The sequence below is a fragment of the Erigeron canadensis genome, chromosome 8 (assembly GCF_010389155.1).
Source record: "Erigeron canadensis isolate Cc75 chromosome 8, C_canadensis_v1, whole genome shotgun sequence".
NCBI classification, from domain to species: domain Eukaryota; kingdom Viridiplantae; phylum Streptophyta; class Magnoliopsida; order Asterales; family Asteraceae; genus Erigeron; species Erigeron canadensis.
In genome coordinates, this window is record NC_057768.1 from 27,289,673 (window position 1) to 27,307,945 (window position 18,273).

Sequence of the window (18,273 nt, forward strand, 5' to 3'; positions counted from 1 at the left end):
ATTATATCAGGGTAATGGGATTTTTAATATCCCGGTGAGTATCTAGACAATTATATTTAAGTAGAAGAATTATGTTATGTTTACGTGTAAAGTTTTATATATAGTTTTAATTTTCTATAACATATAATTTCAAAAATTATTATTTTATAATATAAAACTCAACCCGACACCGATTTGATCCGATATTTAAAAAATCATGACCCCCTCCACTCACCTATTTGACCCCAAATATCGAGTTTCACAACACTCCCTGCTACTAGTTTAATTTTGATGGATTATCTCTATTGGGTCAACTTAGCCGTTTCAATTATCTACCCAGATTTCTAGTTCCATTTTATATATCTATGTACCATCTTTTGCTACTCTAGCAGCGAGGCTAGTTTGGCCCATCTTTTGCTACTCTATCTTAGTCCACCAATTGTTGTGCCTCCAGCACAATTATTAGTTATTACCATTTCTAATTTCCTATCCAACATCATATAGCCAAATCGATAATACTATGATTTTGTGATTTTTTCATTCCAAATTTGTTTTTGTAAGTAGATAGAGATCAATGTTTTACCATTTGGAGCTCTTATTATTTTGAAATATTATAACAAGAAATGATGTTAAGTTCGAGTACAAAATTCTACCCATGATAAGTTAACTTGCTTTAAGACTTTATAGTACAACTACAATTATTTTTCTTTTTAATAGAACTACAATTCTACACTTAAACTACACGAATAAAATGTAATCTACAACTTCTACCCCCCCCCCCCCCCCTATAATTCCACATTCACAAATATAAAAAAAAAGACCTGAACACAACCACACAGATAGATCATTTCAAAGTGAAAAGTTACATATGGGTAATTACACCATTCAACTCCTTTTAACTACATTATTATATATATTAAATGAAATAATCGATATACGATAAATCAAAATGCAATCTTCAAGTAGCTATTATTTTAAGTATATAGAGACTTATATTTATAGCACGTATATCATATAGTTTAATCAAAAATATCAAGTTAAGTCAAAATTTTATAATTTTCATACTATATTAAACTTGCATTATCCGTATTTATACATGGCTAGGTTAAACATATTATATGTTAATTAAATACTTCTTTCAAACACTTCCCGTCGTTGTTACCTTTATATGTTGTCACCATTATCACCTCGCTGTTGTTTTTATCATCACCGCCATATTGTATGGGCCTGAGTCTAATATATACAAGGTAAGTTTCTTTGTTTACTTGTCAAGATCAAGAACACATGATCGATAAATATGCAGCTTTAAAGTATCTTTTAGTAATTGTTTCTTTCGGCTACTATCACCTATATTTTTGGTACCAACTCTTACCGTTCTTTAGCATTTGTAGGTTTAGACTGCATATATTCATTACATTTGAATCTACTCTAAACCATGTCCACTTTATATAGGTGCCGGTTATATCAATGCTAGCTAGAAACTCAATATGCGTATAAAGACAATAAAACAGTAACTTGATTTCATTGAAAAGAAAACAAAAAATATTGCATTACGCATTGATAGAAACTTGTAACATGTGATACAGTAATAAAAAATGACAAACTATAAATATATCGATGTGCACCTAAGTTAGACTAGAATATTTTTTAACTAACATATATAAAATTATATGTAACCACAGGTCATTTGTTGGACTTATATTAATTAGATTCTAAGATAAACATGTTGAAACATTCAAAAAGGATAAAGGATAATTGGACATATTTGATTTCTATAACTGAAACTGCCACTAGACAATTTCAAACTGTTTAAACGCTAGATTAGACAAGAAGTTATTCGTTAAATAGCGCGTTACGAGCAATTCAAACAATACCGAGTGACAAATCACGTATCCGATACTCTTAATTATATAAAACGAGTTTCAAAATAAAACCACATTACTTGATAGTAGATACTACTATTAAAATATTTAAAATTAATTAGTAATTAATAGTTAATTTTATTGGTGAAAGTTATGTGGGTCGGGTTATGGTGGGTTTGGATCCACTCCGAAAATCATGGGGGTTTGCCTATAAAACCTAATTCATTGTCTCTCCCCAAAACCCCCCCTCTCATAACATTCATTCACTCCCAGGTCCGCTTTTTCTTTTTTCATTTTACACCTATACATATATATATATTTTTTAGTAAATAATATAGTTATATAAGTTACATTAATCCACCTTACTTGAATTTAGCTTAGTTTACTTCAATCATGATTACTTTACATTAGATCTTAGTCTTAATAACATTATTAAATTCCCCATGTTTATTTGTTATATATATATATCCCGGTTAGCTCGTGTACATCTAAGTCAAAGACTCGTCTTCCTTGCCCATTTTATGTACTATATTATGTGTGTGATTGATGATTATTCTGCTGTTTTATGCATTCGTAGTACTGTTTTTAAGTTCCCGAAATGAATTGCTTTTGAGTTACCGAAAATGTATGTATGTATGTGTGTGTGTGTGTATATATATATATATATTATTGCAAGTGAGTGTATAATGCTTTGTTTACGAATCACGGAATTTCGTGGTGTTTGAGAAAGTAATGAAGAAGACCATTATTTAAAGTTGTAGTTTTTATTCACCGTCTCTAATAGTTTTGAGGTTTTCGCTAGTTGCAGTCTTAGTAAATTTTGTTTTTCTTTCGTTAAACAAAATTGGAAAGTCTATTTATTCAAAAGATTTGAAGGGTTAAAGTGATAGTGGAGATTTATTTGTTTATGAGAAAAGCTATTGTTTGATCTTATGAACCTGCTAATGAGGATAATGACTTTGCTTCATTGCAGCCACAAAAGGCAGTCCCGTCAGTTCGTCACCTTTCAAGAATTCTAAATTTTGTTACAGTTTCCAGTAGTCCTCGGAGAATAGTAATTAGACGTACATTTGCTCATACATTTTGTGTTTTGGGCTTTCATTCAGTCTTCCAGTCCATTTAAAGGAACGACCCTGGTACTAGCTCTGTTCTTGAATAGGAAGAAGGTGGATGGTTTGATGAAGGTGGTATAAGTGAGTAGATTCATGAATGAAAGTAATGAGTAGATTTATGAATAAAAGTGATCGTAATATGGTTACGAATGGTGATAGTGAAAAAGGTGAAAATAGTAACCAAGAAGATTCTGTCATAGCTCCTAGTCCCGCAAGACGAAGATTGGTTCGAGGGGCTGAAGCAACCCATGCTTTAAAGCTTGCAACTGATCCTGGAAAACGACCCAAGGCTGACCAACAAAAGGAAATGATGTTGGGTAAAAAGCGTAGCCGACAAACAATGTTTCTTAATTTAGAAGATGTTAAGCAAGCAACACCTAAAACTTCAACCCCTAAAAGGCCGAACTTCTTACCACCCATCACAGCGCGTGTCCCGAGAGAGTCACAGCCTATTCTTGACAATGGAGAAAAGGTGATGGAGGATGCAAAACAGGTTGACGAGTCATGCAATGAAGAAAACAATTACGTAGAGTCTAATGGTACCAAATCTGAATGTAATGATGATGACGACGACGACGATGATGATGATTTTGATTTAAGACCTGTAACCCGTACTAAAAGGACAAGTAGTGGGACGAATCTTGCTGCCGAGGATAAACTTTTTTCAGATCATAGGCAGCGTTTATTGAAGCAGCCAGCCGATTTAAGGCAGATGAAGAATCCACACGCTCCTATTAAAAAACCTCCTTTAATCAGTCAAAACCCTATTGATTCCAAAACAGGATTTAAAAGGCTTCCTTCAAGGAAACCAGCAACTGCGACCGCTCAGTATCAGGATACATCAGTCGAGCGTCTTCATCGTGAGGTGACCAATGAAAAGTTCTGGCGGCATCCAGGTCTGAATTTTTTACAGTTGTTACTAAAATTTGATATATCTAGTGTGAGTTTGATTACATAGTTGTGTTGAAATATATAGTCGTGGATTCTTTTGAAGGTTTGAGGGTTACAAGACAGAAAGTTACACTATTTTGACCCTTAATCCTTTTAGACCAAAGCGGAAACCTCGTGTTTGCAAAAATCTAAGTACACACTCAAATGGTAATGGGATCGACTTGTGTTTTTAAATAAAAACAAACTGTAAAGCTGGTTGCCTGGTTAGCCTAAGTGTCCCCCCTTTTTTGTTTTCTACCAAAAATTATCTTTTCTGGTCATTCTTATGCAATCAAAGAAAAGTAGAGAAATATCGTGGTGAATTTTGAAATTATATTCCAAAAAATGACGGTGTACTTCATAAAAGGCAAGTCTATTTTTGCTAGATCATATTAGAAGTGGCAAAATGGGTTGGAAGGATCTGGTGGATCTGGTAATACATCATAACAGGGTCAAGTAAGAATGGGCAGTTTTTGCTCTGGGATAGGTTGGGTTCTGTTGACCTGAAACATTATTTGTTGGAAATTCTTTTACAAAAACACTTTTAAATAGTTAGTGATTATATTTACTCACAATATTGGCTGCTAAAAATTATTCTGTATGATATTCTATGCAAAAAAGTATACTTTGAGATGACTTTCGACTTCCTTATGCCCGTTTCAGATTAAACATAACCCTAAGTGGCTTGAAATCTCCACCTAGAATCATTTGGTTTATATCAGTGGTGGAGTTTAAGTATTTGACAGAGTTCAATCTTATTACTTGTGGTCTTGCAAACTGGTGGTCTTGTTTTTTGGCATTATGTTTCTTTTCTTTTGTATGCGTCTTTGTATGTTGTCAGTTTGTCCTCCAACTTGACGCAATATTTTTGTGCCTTCTATTACACGTCATGAATAGATGAACCTGAAAGAAAGATTGTTCTAATTCAACATCACTTGACTCTTGTGATGCTCACGCTAGGAGGATTAAAGGATAAGTGATTCAGCGAGGAAAGAGTTTATGCGGTAGGATTTGGAAAGAAAACAATAAAGGAGCCATACCAGTTACCAATGGGATCAGTAGTGACCATTATAGGTTCCTGATTATAAATGACATCATCATGCAATTGCATCTTTGTTTCATTGAAGAATGCATACATATTATTGCTTAGGAGTTGGTATTTCACTTGTTTTACTTGCTAATGATTATTCTTCGATTTGCCGCTAATGATTTAGGGTTAATACAAAATACAATTCACAATATAACAACTGTGATTGTATTAGTTATTGAATGAATGGTAATGTTTGTATTGCTCAGGCCCATGCATAGCAAGGGGATCCCTGCACTTTCATGTGGCGGAGTCCAATTTTCACACGAGTCTGTTGATCGGAAGAAATTTTTTTCGTTTTTTGTAGTAGTGAGCTATTATCTGTACCATCTCTTACAGACAGCTCGTTTTACCATACTAACATAGTTAGCTTAGCATGTGGTTATTTCCATTTGTATGTGGAGACTTTTAGTATTAACGTAGTATTTCAGCTTCTATATTAGTGTCTGTTGTGGACATTGTTTTCTATAATGTAATAAAAAAACTTAAAATTTTTGGACATCCAGAGGAGGCGGAGCTGCAATGTGTTCCTGGAAGTTTTGAGTCAGTAGAAGAATATGTTCGAGTTTTCGAGCCTTTGCTTTTTGAGGAATGTCGGGCACAGCTCTACAGTACCTGGGAGGAACAAACTGAAGCAGCTTCTAGAGACATGCATACGATGGTTCGCATAAAAAACATTGAGAGGCGAGAAAGAGGTATATCTGTTATGTGTGTTTGTATGTGTATATCAGTGTATTCTGTTCTTATCTTATATGTGATCACAGGATGGTACGATGTGATACTTCTACCTACCAATGAATGCAGATGGAATTTTAAAGAGGGCGAGGTTGCAGTTCTTTCAGCCCCTAGACCTGGAACAGGTTTGTTTATGTATATTAAAGTTTTATTAGATATATCTTTTTATCAGGCTACTGAATAAATCTCTGTTGTAAAGCAGTCAGATCTAAGAGAACAATTACGGAGGACCCTGAGGTCAGTGGGCGTGTAGCTGGTACTGTAAGGCGTCACATACCGGTAGACACCCGTGATCCTAGAGGGTTTGTCCTTCATTTTTATGTCGGGGATTCTTATGATCCGAACAGGTTCAAATTTTTACGCCCTTGCTATAATTAACAAAATCTTGTAATATATCCAATATACTTAATTAAGATTTTTCCTGTATCTAAAATTTATAGCCAGGCTGATGATGACCACATTTTAAGAAAGTTAAACCCTAAGGGGGTCTGGTTTCTAATCTTTCTTGGCACACTTGCTACAACCCAAAGAGAATATCTTGCATTGCATGCATTTCGTAGACTCAATTCACAGGTGGGTTCTGTAATATGCAAATATGAGAAAAAGGATGGCATGGGTGGGTTGGATAACAGGTTGAAACAGGCCGATACAGATTGATTGCTGAAAACACTTTTTATCCGACAACTGATCTTTAACTAATGAACGATACCATGTCAAATCCTGTTACACAAGTTCTATTGTTCTGAGTCTGTTGTTTTTCAAATAGTTTTTTTGTGCATTAAGAATACATTTTGGGTGTCTTTCAGCTCATATTCTTTTTTATTTAAATCGGCCCATTTAAATAGCTTGACATTGCTACCTCTGTAGAGAATTATCATCTGTTTCTATAATGATTTGTTGAATATTATTTTCTGTAGATGCAAACCGCGATCCTTCAGCCAAGTCCAGAGCAGTTCCCGAATTATGAAGAACAGGCACCTTCCATGCCTGAATGTTTTACAACAAACTTTGTCGATCATATTTACAGGACCTTCAATGGACCCCAGTTATCGGCAATCCACTGGGCTGCAATGCATACGGCTGCCGGTACAACCAGTGGTTTAGCAAAACGACAAGATCCATGGCCCTTCACTCTAGTCCAAGGTCCACCTGGAACAGGAAAGACTCATACTGTATGGGGAATGCTTAATGTTATTCATCTAGTTCAGTATCAACATTACTATACTGCATTACTTAAAAAACTTGCACCTGAAAGCTACAAACAAGCAACCGAGAGCCTTTCTTTAGAAAACGCCCCAAGTGGGTCAATAGAGCAGGTTCTCCAGAGTATGGATCAGAATCTGTTTCGGACCCTTCATAAACTTTGCCCAAAACCAAGAATGCTCGTTTGTGCACCTTCAAACGCAGCAACCGATGAGCTGCTCACGCGTGTCCTTGAACGTGGATTCATTGATGGTGAGATGAAGGTTTACAGACCTGATGTGGCCCGTGTAGGGGTTGATACTCAAACACGGGCAGCTCAGGCCGTTTCAGTTGAACGTAGAACTGAGCAGCTTCTGGTCAAGAGTCGTGAGGAAGTTCATGGGTGGTTGCACCAATTAAGAGGGCGTGAAGCTCAGTTGTCTCAGGAAATTGCATCCCTTCAAAGGCAACTTAATGTTGCAGCTTATGCAGGTCGGTCCCAAGGGTCTGTTGGTGTGGACCCTGATGTTCTTATGGCCCGTGATCAGAACCGTGACTCATTGTTACAACATCTTGCAGCTGTGGTTGAGAGTAGAGATAAAGTTCTAGTAGAAATGTCTCGCCTATTAATAATAGAAGGCAAGTTTCGTGGAGGGAACAACTTTAACATAGATGAAGCTCGGGCTAGTCTAGAGGCGAGTTTTGCAAATGAGGCTGAAATCGTTTTCACTACAGTTTCGAGCAGTGGTCGAAGGCTTTTCTCACGGCTAACCCATGGCTTTGATATGGTGGTCATTGATGAAGCGGCTCAAGCCAGTGAAGTAGGTGTTCTTCCACCACTGGCTCTCGGTGCGGCCCGGTGTGTTCTTGTTGGGGATCCACAACAGCTTCCCGCAACTGTCATCAGTAAGGCAGCAGGGACGTTGTTATACAGTCGAAGTTTGTTTGAAAGATTTCAGCAAGCGGGTTGCCCTACAATTTTGCTATCTGTGCAGTATCGTATGCATCCCCAGATTAGAGATTTTCCATCTCGATATTTCTACCAAGGACGCCTTACTGATAGCGAAAGTATTACCAATTTGCCCGATGAGCATTACTATAAAGACCCGTTACTCAGACCTTATATCTTTTATGATATCACCCATGGACGGGAATCACACCGTGGTGGGTCGGCTTCTTTTCAAAATATACATGAAGCGCAGTTCTGTCTTCGACTATATGAACATTTACAGAAAAAAGTCAAGAGTTTGGGTATGGGGAAAGTGTCGGTGGGCATAATCACACCATATAAGCTGCAATTGAAATGCATCCAACGTGAGTTTGAGGACGTATTGAATTCTGAAGATGGGAAGGATCTCTATATAAATACGGTGGATGCTTTCCAAGGACAAGAACGTGATGTAATTATTATGTCATGTGTGCGTGCAGCGGGCCATGGTGTTGGCTTTGTAGCTGATATTCGGCGGATGAATGTTGCTCTCACGCGCGCAAAAAGGGGACTTTGGGTATGAGTTTTGCAATCTAACAATATAACGTAGTGGTTACAATTGGGCTGGTTGGGTAAATGGTTGAGAATGGGTTTTGGTATAAGCGATTAAAGTTTTTGTGTGTTTAAGTGGGCCAGCTTGAACTCAATCACTTTGTCTTGTAAGTGTTTCAACATCCTATATACCAACTAATGCCTACTGTGATCACACAAATGAGCTTATATCCTCGATAATACTAATATGATTTCTTAAGCAAAATGATTCATGAAGTTTTATGCATTATAGATACGGACTTTTTGCCCATTTAATGCTTTGATCTATTTCTTTTTTAAGTTATTTTACTTGTTTGACCCATTAGTGACAAAACATAACCTAATTGATCCAGTCATAAGTAGATGGATTGAAATTGCCAACTGTAGTTTCTTCCTTACTTTCTATATGGGAGCATATTCGTTTGGTGCTAAATTGTTCCCGATATTTGATGTAGGTGATGGGAAATGCGAGTGCCCTGGTTCAATCAGAGGATTGGGCTGCCCTAATTGCAGATGCAAAGGCTAGAGAATGTTACATGGACATGGATTCGCTTCCGAAAGAATTCCTGGCGGCATCCAAGGTGGAACCACCATCCTATGGCCCACCACCGACTAAGTTCTCTAATGCAAGGGGTTATGTGAAGTCTGGATCCAGACAGAGACCATACGAGCATATGGAATCTAGGGTTGGAACATCATCAGGAGATGAAGATAAAGTTAAGTCATCGTCCACATCAAGAAATGCGAGTTATCGACCCTTTGAGCCATCACCTAGCGACGAGAATAAAAGAAATTCATTTCCAGCATCGAGAAATGCAAGTTATCGACCCTTTGAGCCACCATCAGGCGATGAAGATAAAGTAAACTCATCTTCAACATCAAGAAATGCGAGTTATCGACCCTTTGAGCCACCATCAGGAGATGATAAAATAAACTCATCGTCCACATCAAGAAATGCAATCTATCGACCATTTGAGCCATCATCAGGTGATGAAGATAAAATAAACCAGTCGTCCACATCAATAAAGGCAAATTATCGACCCTTTGAGCCACAATCAGGAGATGAAAATCAAATAAGCTCGTCTTCCATTTCAAGATATGCGAGTTATCAACCCTTTGAGCCAAAATTGGAGAATCTCATGGATGAATCTGATCGGCCCCTAGATCCCTGGCAATACAAGAGACAAAACGCAAATGGGGTTGCAGGAAAGAGACAACCATAAATTTGTTTCCAGAGGTTGTCCAAGATTTCATATCAAACCCTAAACCTCCAACCCGGACCCAAACACCGAACACCAAACCCTGAACCCCGTTAGTGGGGCTTATAAGTTGTGCGCATGAGTACCAATGATCTTAAAGTTGCCTGAAAACAGGCAATGAATGCCAGCCTTCATTCGTTCCATAAAAGTGAAGAGCTACGAGGTTAATCTGTTTTGACATACCATACAGCCTCTTAATCCAGGACCAAGTCGAAAAGGTTCAATATTATTTTCCTGCAATTTTTTTTGTTCACTGTATTCATGGACTGCATGATCTTGTCAAGTTTTTATCATTTGATGACATGCAGACTTATGATGATAGATTGATAGGCTTTTGCATATTAAAGAAACAAAATATAGGGTGGTTCTGCTGATTAATTTAATAGGCATATTGGGAAAAATTGTGGTATACTTTTTTTGTATAGGGAGATGAGGGGTTGGTGTTGATCAAGTGAAAGTTATTTACAGATTTACTCATTCTCTATTTTGTTCTGTACACATATATATGTATATGAGGCATATTACCTATTTACCTTTATGCCTGGATAACTGGCTCATTATCGATCTTCCATCAAGGCTAACCATCGCATCCAGAATGTTACACATTATTTATCTGAAGTCCTTTAATTTTGTTAGTTTAACCTCTTTATATGTATGTGTACTCATGATTAAAATTTAGCAACAGTAGTATAATAAAACAACTCATTAAGTTTAAGCATTATTTTTTTCTACTTGATCTATGTGACTAATTTCTATTATCACTTCTTGATATGTATAATATTTTAAGGGCTAAACATCCCTGCTGTTGATTTGCATGGATATTTTAAACATCTGAAAAGTTGAAGTCAACTTTGAAATGAATCTCACAAACAAATATATGAAAATTATCATTTCTAATTATCATATTTCCAAGTTTACTTTTTCTTTTAAAAAGTAAATAAATTCATCACTGTTTTTTTTTTTTTTTTTTTTTTTTTTTTTTTTTTAACTGCAAATCTTATTGATAAGAACTTCGACAAAATATCGAAGTAGTAAGCTATTACATCAAATATATAGGACTATTACACCATAAAGACCACGACAAGTTAACCTTCTTACAACGAAAGGATAGCCATAAAAAAGACATTGAGACAATAGAATTAAAGACATCTTCTTCCGTTAACATCTCTTTCTCAAAGACCACGTTATTTCGATGTTTTCATATGGACCACCAACACACAAAACATATTGCCTCAATCAACTTTTTGTAGTGATCAGTCGCATTACTAGATGAGATCCACTCTAATGTGTCAACAAGTTCAGCTACACGAACGTCGAGTGTAGCCAAGATCTAATACGATTCCAAATCTCTTTTGCAAACTTACAAAATCCAAAAATGTGTGAGGTGATTTCAACTTCATTTGTGCAAAATGGACACCTGATTGTAGCAACATCAATTCCACGATCAAAGAGATTCATCCTTGTTGATAGGGCATCTCTCAAAAGTCTCCATACAAATATGTTAAATCTTTTTGGTAACATAAGAGTTCCATCTCGTGCGTGAAGAAGACACTGACAATGTTGAGCGATCAATAAAATATTTTAAGTTTCTCACTGTGAAGTTATTTGTCCCATTCAAGTTCCATTTCCATGTATCATTAAGCTGTGTGGTACAAGGCGTTACCAAGTACGCCTACAAGTGGTCCCACACATAACACGTCTCCTTCATTCGTCCATTTTATCACACCCATTCAATTTTTTTTAAAGAACGCCCCTCGGGGCACTGTTCTGAGCGTTTCCGGGGCGTTCTAGGGCGTTTCAGGACGTTCTGAGGGAGAAAAAGTGAAATTAAAAGAGAAGAAACGTCTTGCTCCGTTCAACCTTATTTGTTGACAGTGGTATCCTTTCAATGACCTTCATCATTTCATTAAACTCGCTAGTCTCGTGCCCATCACGTAATGGTCGGCGCCAATCCCAAGCCCAATCACCATGAATCAATCGTTGGCTGAGCTTGCTAGTAGGAGCTCCATCTATTGCATATACTCGTGGGAATCTCGTTGATAGAATCTGGTCTCCAACCCAGATATCCCCCCAAAACTAACGTCATTACCATTACCGACTTGTCTTTTAGTTTAGTTTATGAATCAAACTAACGTCATTATTTAGAATCTTCTGTTTAAGTTTAGTTCATTACCAAATTCTTCGTTATGCAGCAGCACTGACTTAATCAGATGGACATGCAACCAATTGAAACTCATAATTGCTTATAACAATCTTTTATTTTTTTTAAAATTATTATTTAATCTTGAGTATAAAGAAAATTAAACTTAACTGGAGAATATATGTTCAACTAAATATGAATAAATAATCTATTGGTTATTTCAACCGACCTGTTGGTTTCTATAATATCCTAATTTTTCTTTTGAAAAGCGTGAATTATTTGCTCGCAACAGGGGATCTAGTTTACGTAACCAATAATCATCTCTAATATATGTAGAAGGATCTTAACTTTTGAGATTTTTAAAAACCGCAATGTTAATAAAAAAAGATATATCTACCAATATATATATAACAAGGTGATAAATTCATTCCTAAACAAATAAGAACCCTTGGATGAATTCCATCTTTGATTTAGAACCATTAGATCAAATTTAATTATTTTATCTTTCTTAAATGACAATATTAATACTTATACTTTTTATGATTATACAAAAAATACCCCTTTAAATTTAATTTTATACCCCTTTAAATTTAATTTTACACTTTTTGGTTTTCCATCACAAATTTACACTTTTTACCCAATAATTTTAATTATTATATATTCAATATATTAATATATTGAGTAGCTAATATATATCTGAACTAGATTAATACCCGAATAATACGCGGGAAACATATATAATAAATGACATGTTAAAATTTGAAAATATCATAGTTGACAAATATTTAACCAGGTAATAATTAAACAACTAGAAAACATGAAGTTATTTTAGTCTTCGATTAAATTCTGGTTAACAGTTATCAGACAGTTCGTTTTTAGGCATAAAGTTCGCTTTTGTAACAAACCTTAGTCATTGTTTCTCATATATATTTGTGCGTTATTTAACCACAGTTTTGAAAATTGGATACAATATTTATTAGAGGTCTCGCTAAATAAGGTTTTCGTTTCTTTGAATATCTTTCATTTATCTGGATAATTTAGTTATACACTAAAATTACTTAGCAAATTAACTATCAATTTATATATCGCATGTTGTGTTAATCAAACTTAAAATTATTCATAATATCATTGCAATTTTCATAAAACTATTTTCCTGATATATAATTGTGATAGCTTACTATAGAATCCATATTTGTTTTTTAGTTTTTTTATTAAGAAGACCGGTTTGACTCCGGTCCACTTTTTAAAACATTGATTTAATAAAAACGTTATATGATAAAAATCTTATACAAAATCCTTATAACCAAATTTTATTCGTTATATGATAAAAATCATATACAAAATATAACTTAATAGAAACGTATTACATTAAAAAAAAAAAATTTTTTATTGAAATAACATTAAAAATTAATTTTAAAGATAAAAAAATGATGTAAAATACAAAAATATTAATTCTCATAATTATATCATTAAAAACATTAATTATCAATGTCTACAACTTATATAAGGAAGTAATAATAACTTAAATTTAATAAAATAAAATTAAATCAAAGGGTTAAATAAGGTATACATCATCATCATTATTTGATCTAATAGATGTAAATAAAAAGTTAAAATTCATATAATTGTCCATACTTCTTCAAAAATGAATTAAGGTTTCTCTTTAATATATTTTTAAAGATAATAATAAAATAATACTCTTTATCTTATATTTTATCCAATAGAATAATAGTTAATATTATATATATATAACAAAGCATATTTTAATTGAAATATCTAAGATATGTTTCATTTAAAATATACAAATTAATTTTCTACTAATAAAAATAGTAAGCTATATTTCAAACCATAATAAAGTAAAATTGAATATTAATAATGTCGTAACACCTGATATCTAATGTCCAGGTTAGTCAAATTATCAACGACAGTGTTGAGAAGGCCAATTTTAGCTTAAGTGAGTGAAAACTTTGGGAACATCAACTTTTAACATTGATCAGCAATTTTGGAGCATGTGGTGACGGAGAAGTTGCGCTCTTTTTAACAAAGTAAAATAAACTATCGAAATTAATGATGTATGATTTAGCTTGTAAATATGCATGACTATTGTGATTACTGTTATAAAAGAATTTGAAAAAATATAACGTTTTTACATACAACTATATTATCATTGTAGTGTACATTTACCCAAACAAAAAAAAACATTTTTTTCCCTATTTTATTAAAAATCAAAACTTTCAAAATTTTTACTCTACCAATAGAGAGGTTTATCTCAAGACTAATGCTTCCAACCAAGTGATATACTTTCAAATAAGAAGCTTATGACAAGAAAGTCAACATTTGTATGTATTCTTTATTTACTAATATTTTGTAGGAAAAAAAAAATACAAATATACCATTAAAAAAGATTACATTGTACCAAATTGGAGTCGGACTCCATCCATGCTTATATATCATGAATATGACATATGGTTCAAAACTTGGATGCCATGAGATTTAAAATCATTCATGTGATTCATGTTTCTGAGTTTGCGTTTCTATGTAAAACAAATGGTAATAATACATGGACAAATATATGTTCCTTATTCCTTGAGGCACACTCGATTGCTAACCCCTTAAGATGTTATTAAAGAAGGAGTGAAAATAAGAAAACATTCTGGAATGATCATTGGCTTAATGGTGGCAACCTTGCAACTAAATTTAGAAGGTTGTATGTCTTGGCACTATCGAAAGAAAATGTCATGTGTCACATTTTTCATGACATGACATGAAAATCCGAATGAAATCGAGATATTTGTGATGACATGGATAAGCAATAACTTTTGGCATTGAATAATTTATTGAATCAATAAGACTTAATGAACAATACAATAAATGTTTGTGAAATTTTCAAGATCAAAAAATCAAATGTTAATTAAGTGAAATTAAGTATTTTAATTCGTTAATTATTACTTTAAAAAAATTATATTTTTGATGTATGTAAGTATTAAACTTATTTACTCGCGTATTACGCGGGACAATAATCTAATATATATATATATATGCTTCGTTATCAAATTTAACATGCTTGTGCTGGTCGCTTTATGAAATTTATGTTTATTTTTGATTAATCAAAATCTAAATATTTTTAAAAAACCATCAATCACCGCAAATTATGAGTCAAGTTGGCTACTCATTCTCACCAAACCCAAGTCAATGACCAATTACATGACAAGATTAGAGTCAAAGGAGTTTCGTAAAAAAACTTTTTTTGGTGAATTTTGCTAGACATTTCATGTTACGATTTGACAGCGGGGTCTAACATACATTATTTTAACCGGATTTACTTTAAAGAGCTCTCTTGAAACATAAATGCCTATTTCACATAATATCCTATGGGAGGAAAAACCCTTACTAATCCGTACAAAAGCACGGCGATCAAATAGGATCTTGGTAAATAGCTTCCAGATTTTCTAGAGTTCACTATTGTAACTGTTCACTTCTCCATATACACTTTTTTTGTCATGCCAGTATCACCTTCTCACATCTTTCACATTTTATTTTTCTCCTTAACAATTCATCATCAAATTTAATGCTCACAATATTTCACTATAACCCACCGTACCCCATAATATAATCAATCAAAATAAAACAAAACATAACAAAAGAATAAAAGGCAAATGAAATATACCTCATTATCTTCTCTTTCATCTAGGTAAAATATATCTCCTATCATCTTCACCTTTCTATTTCACCTATAACTTTTAACCATTCATCTACATGTTACGTCAATTTACCCACCTCTTTCACCTACCTGCTAAAAATGGTCTTACAATAAATTTTATTTTTCCATAGTTTTAATCCGTAACAATGAAATTCCTGGCTCATGTAAATCCTTACTAGATAGTAAATTCCAATATCTAGATTGCCCGTCTTAATTGTTAATAATTGTGTATCTTTACAGTTTGAGATCAATAGTGTTACAAAAAAGGAAACTTACAACTTGATTATAAATTGATGTTTACATGTTTACGCATTGTATGACTTGTATAAAACACATAAATAATACATAACAGATGACGTTTTTAGTCTCAAAATGAATAAAGTAGTAATAATCTAATTTGGTAAATTGTTAAAGGTCTTATTCTTGACGGTTATTTTTATTTATTTTTTATTTTTTCTATCTTTGTTTTTTTTTTATCTATATGTTTTCTTTCGTTGGTAAGCATGACACAATTTTCAAATTTTTTTTACTGATTTCATGATGCACAGTAATCTTCAATGATTCATTTTGTGAAATACGGCAACTTTTTAATCATATTATTAATTAATCAATTTTTAAAGGTAACTTTGTATTTATTAATCATTTAATAAGATCGGTGAATGTACATGATTAATAATGTTACTATGGAAGGTGAAAATTCATATGTTGGAGATATTATTGACGATATAGATAATAAGATAATTGATGATGCTAATGATTCCATGGTTGAAGTTACTATAAAAGTTGGCGGTTCTAATGATATGCTTGAAAGTACATAGCCTTATATATTTTTCATTTACTTTTTGTACCGTCAATTTATTTGTTTGAACTTCTAGAGTTTATATGTTTTTCACTCATCTTACGTTTGGGCTTGCAACGTTTTATGTTACGCATTATTAATAAAAGTTGGATCTTTACATTTTTGTTATTTATTTCATATTTATATATAAAGTTCAATATGTTTTGTGTACTCTTAACTATATATAAATATATATTGTTTCGAATCCGGTCAACGACCGGATATAGATCTAGTTCTTGACAGTTATTTCTTCTTTGTTTTGTTTTATTTTGATTTTTCTATCTTTGTTTTTTTTATCTATATGTTTTATTTCGTTGGTGAGCTTAACATAATTTTCAAAAAAATTTTACCGCTTTAATCAGCCCAATATTATTCACGAAGTAATTAATGCACGATGATTTTCATGATATACAGTGATCTTCAATGAAAAAAATTACATTGTCTTATTTATCTTACTTTAATATTTGTTTTATTTTATTTAAGACCTTGTTATATAAACTGTCATTGTTTTTTGGGCAAATTAGTTTTAAAGGTATTTAAGTTGTCTATTTTTACTAAAATAAGTATAAACCAAAAACACCTTCTATTATAATACCTAACGGTGTATATTTACCTTAAATTAGTGATTAAAAATACCACCCCCACGTGTAGCTGTTTTGTCCTACGTGGCTTGCCACATGAATAGACCAAAAATCAGTTTATGGATACATATAATATGTATTCACCCAGATTCATATTTACGAAATTTGAGAAAAAAAAATTCTCCATCACAATCAACATCATCATTTGTAGGTAAAAAGAGAAAGGAACTAATACTCGGATAATCAACATCATTATACCCAGATGTGTTACACACACTACGAAAACATACATACACTCAAACAAGTATATATAAATAATAGCAATATATCATCGGAATTTGGAGCCTGGAGGTGATGCGGTAGTGCTGGATATCCACCAGAATCTCGATGTGATAGGGTGGCGAGGATAATGCTTAATTTTGATGATAAAGACTTTTGAATGAAAAAAAGCACATTACCATCTACCACCGTCGCTGCTCCTTCCGCCGCCGCTGATTTCGCCGTCGCCGAAATCTTGATGGTGGTGGGGATGAAATGGCCGGACTCTATGGTGGTGGGGATCAGATGGTCGGATCTCTAGGGTGGAGGTGATGGGGTGACCGTATGACAATCATAATTATAATCTCAATGTTACTTTTTTTTTTAGAGGTGTGAGATTTGGGGGTTAGGGTTTGTCACCAAAACCCATAAAATCATTAGCATCATCATCGATTTCCTTCAATCTGAAATTATAACTGTAATAGGAGACGATGATTCAAAAGAAGAAAGTGATAGCAAACCCCACATAATCCATCGTCCTAACCACACGCCACTCGCCGGCGATACTTTCTTCTACGGCTATACCTTCGTCACCGGAAAAACGAGCATGTGGTTGTGGTGCTAGAAATTTAAAGATATGATTTTGAAGTTGTTTTAGATCTGAATGGTGGTCATTTTCTGCTTTACATTCACACGCAGTGGTGTTTTTTGTAGAAATAGACAAATAGTACCAGAAACTTGTATTATTATGGCTCAGATACTTTTGTATTTGTGCTGTGTACAGATGTGGTGGTGGTCGATTTTGCTGTGTATATACACATTACATAAAAATTCATGATCTAGATATATAAACGGTCAACGAGTCTATGTGGCGAAGTAACATGGAGCTAAAGTAAACGGTCAAACTAATGACATGGTGATAACACACACAAAACAGCTCCTACATCAGTTTTGGAAAACCAGATAGTGGTTTTACTACCCAGTTTAGACGAAATTTACACATCCTTAGATTATATTAGAGAGTTTTTTTGGTTAATACCTTTAATAGATAAAAATGACAAGTAATATACCTTTAAAATTAATTTGCCCTT

At 33.6% G+C, this 18,273-nt stretch overlaps 1 protein-coding gene across 2 annotated transcripts; it reads left to right on the plus strand.

The window, feature by feature from the left end:
* The first annotated feature begins 2,075 nt into the window (after nucleotides 1-2,075).
* On the plus strand, nucleotides 2,076-10,197 carry LOC122610331 (uncharacterized ATP-dependent helicase C29A10.10c-like). Of its 2 annotated transcripts, none has more exons than XM_043783324.1 (8): nucleotides 2,076-2,114; nucleotides 2,815-3,849; nucleotides 5,477-5,665; nucleotides 5,735-5,830; nucleotides 5,905-6,052; nucleotides 6,146-6,278; nucleotides 6,623-8,392; nucleotides 8,862-10,197. In XM_043783324.1, exons 2-8 carry the CDS (start codon nucleotides 3,051-3,053, stop codon nucleotides 9,627-9,629), a joined length of 3,903 nt encoding a protein of 1,300 aa, XP_043639259.1. In that variant the 5' UTR covers nucleotides 2,076-2,114; nucleotides 2,815-3,050; the 3' UTR covers nucleotides 9,630-10,197. The 2 variants fall into 2 exon arrangements, with proteins under 2 accessions (XP_043639259.1, XP_043639260.1); XM_043783325.1 differs by having other exon boundaries at nucleotides 5,908-6,052.
* The last annotated feature ends 8,076 nt before the right edge of the window (nucleotides 10,198-18,273 follow it).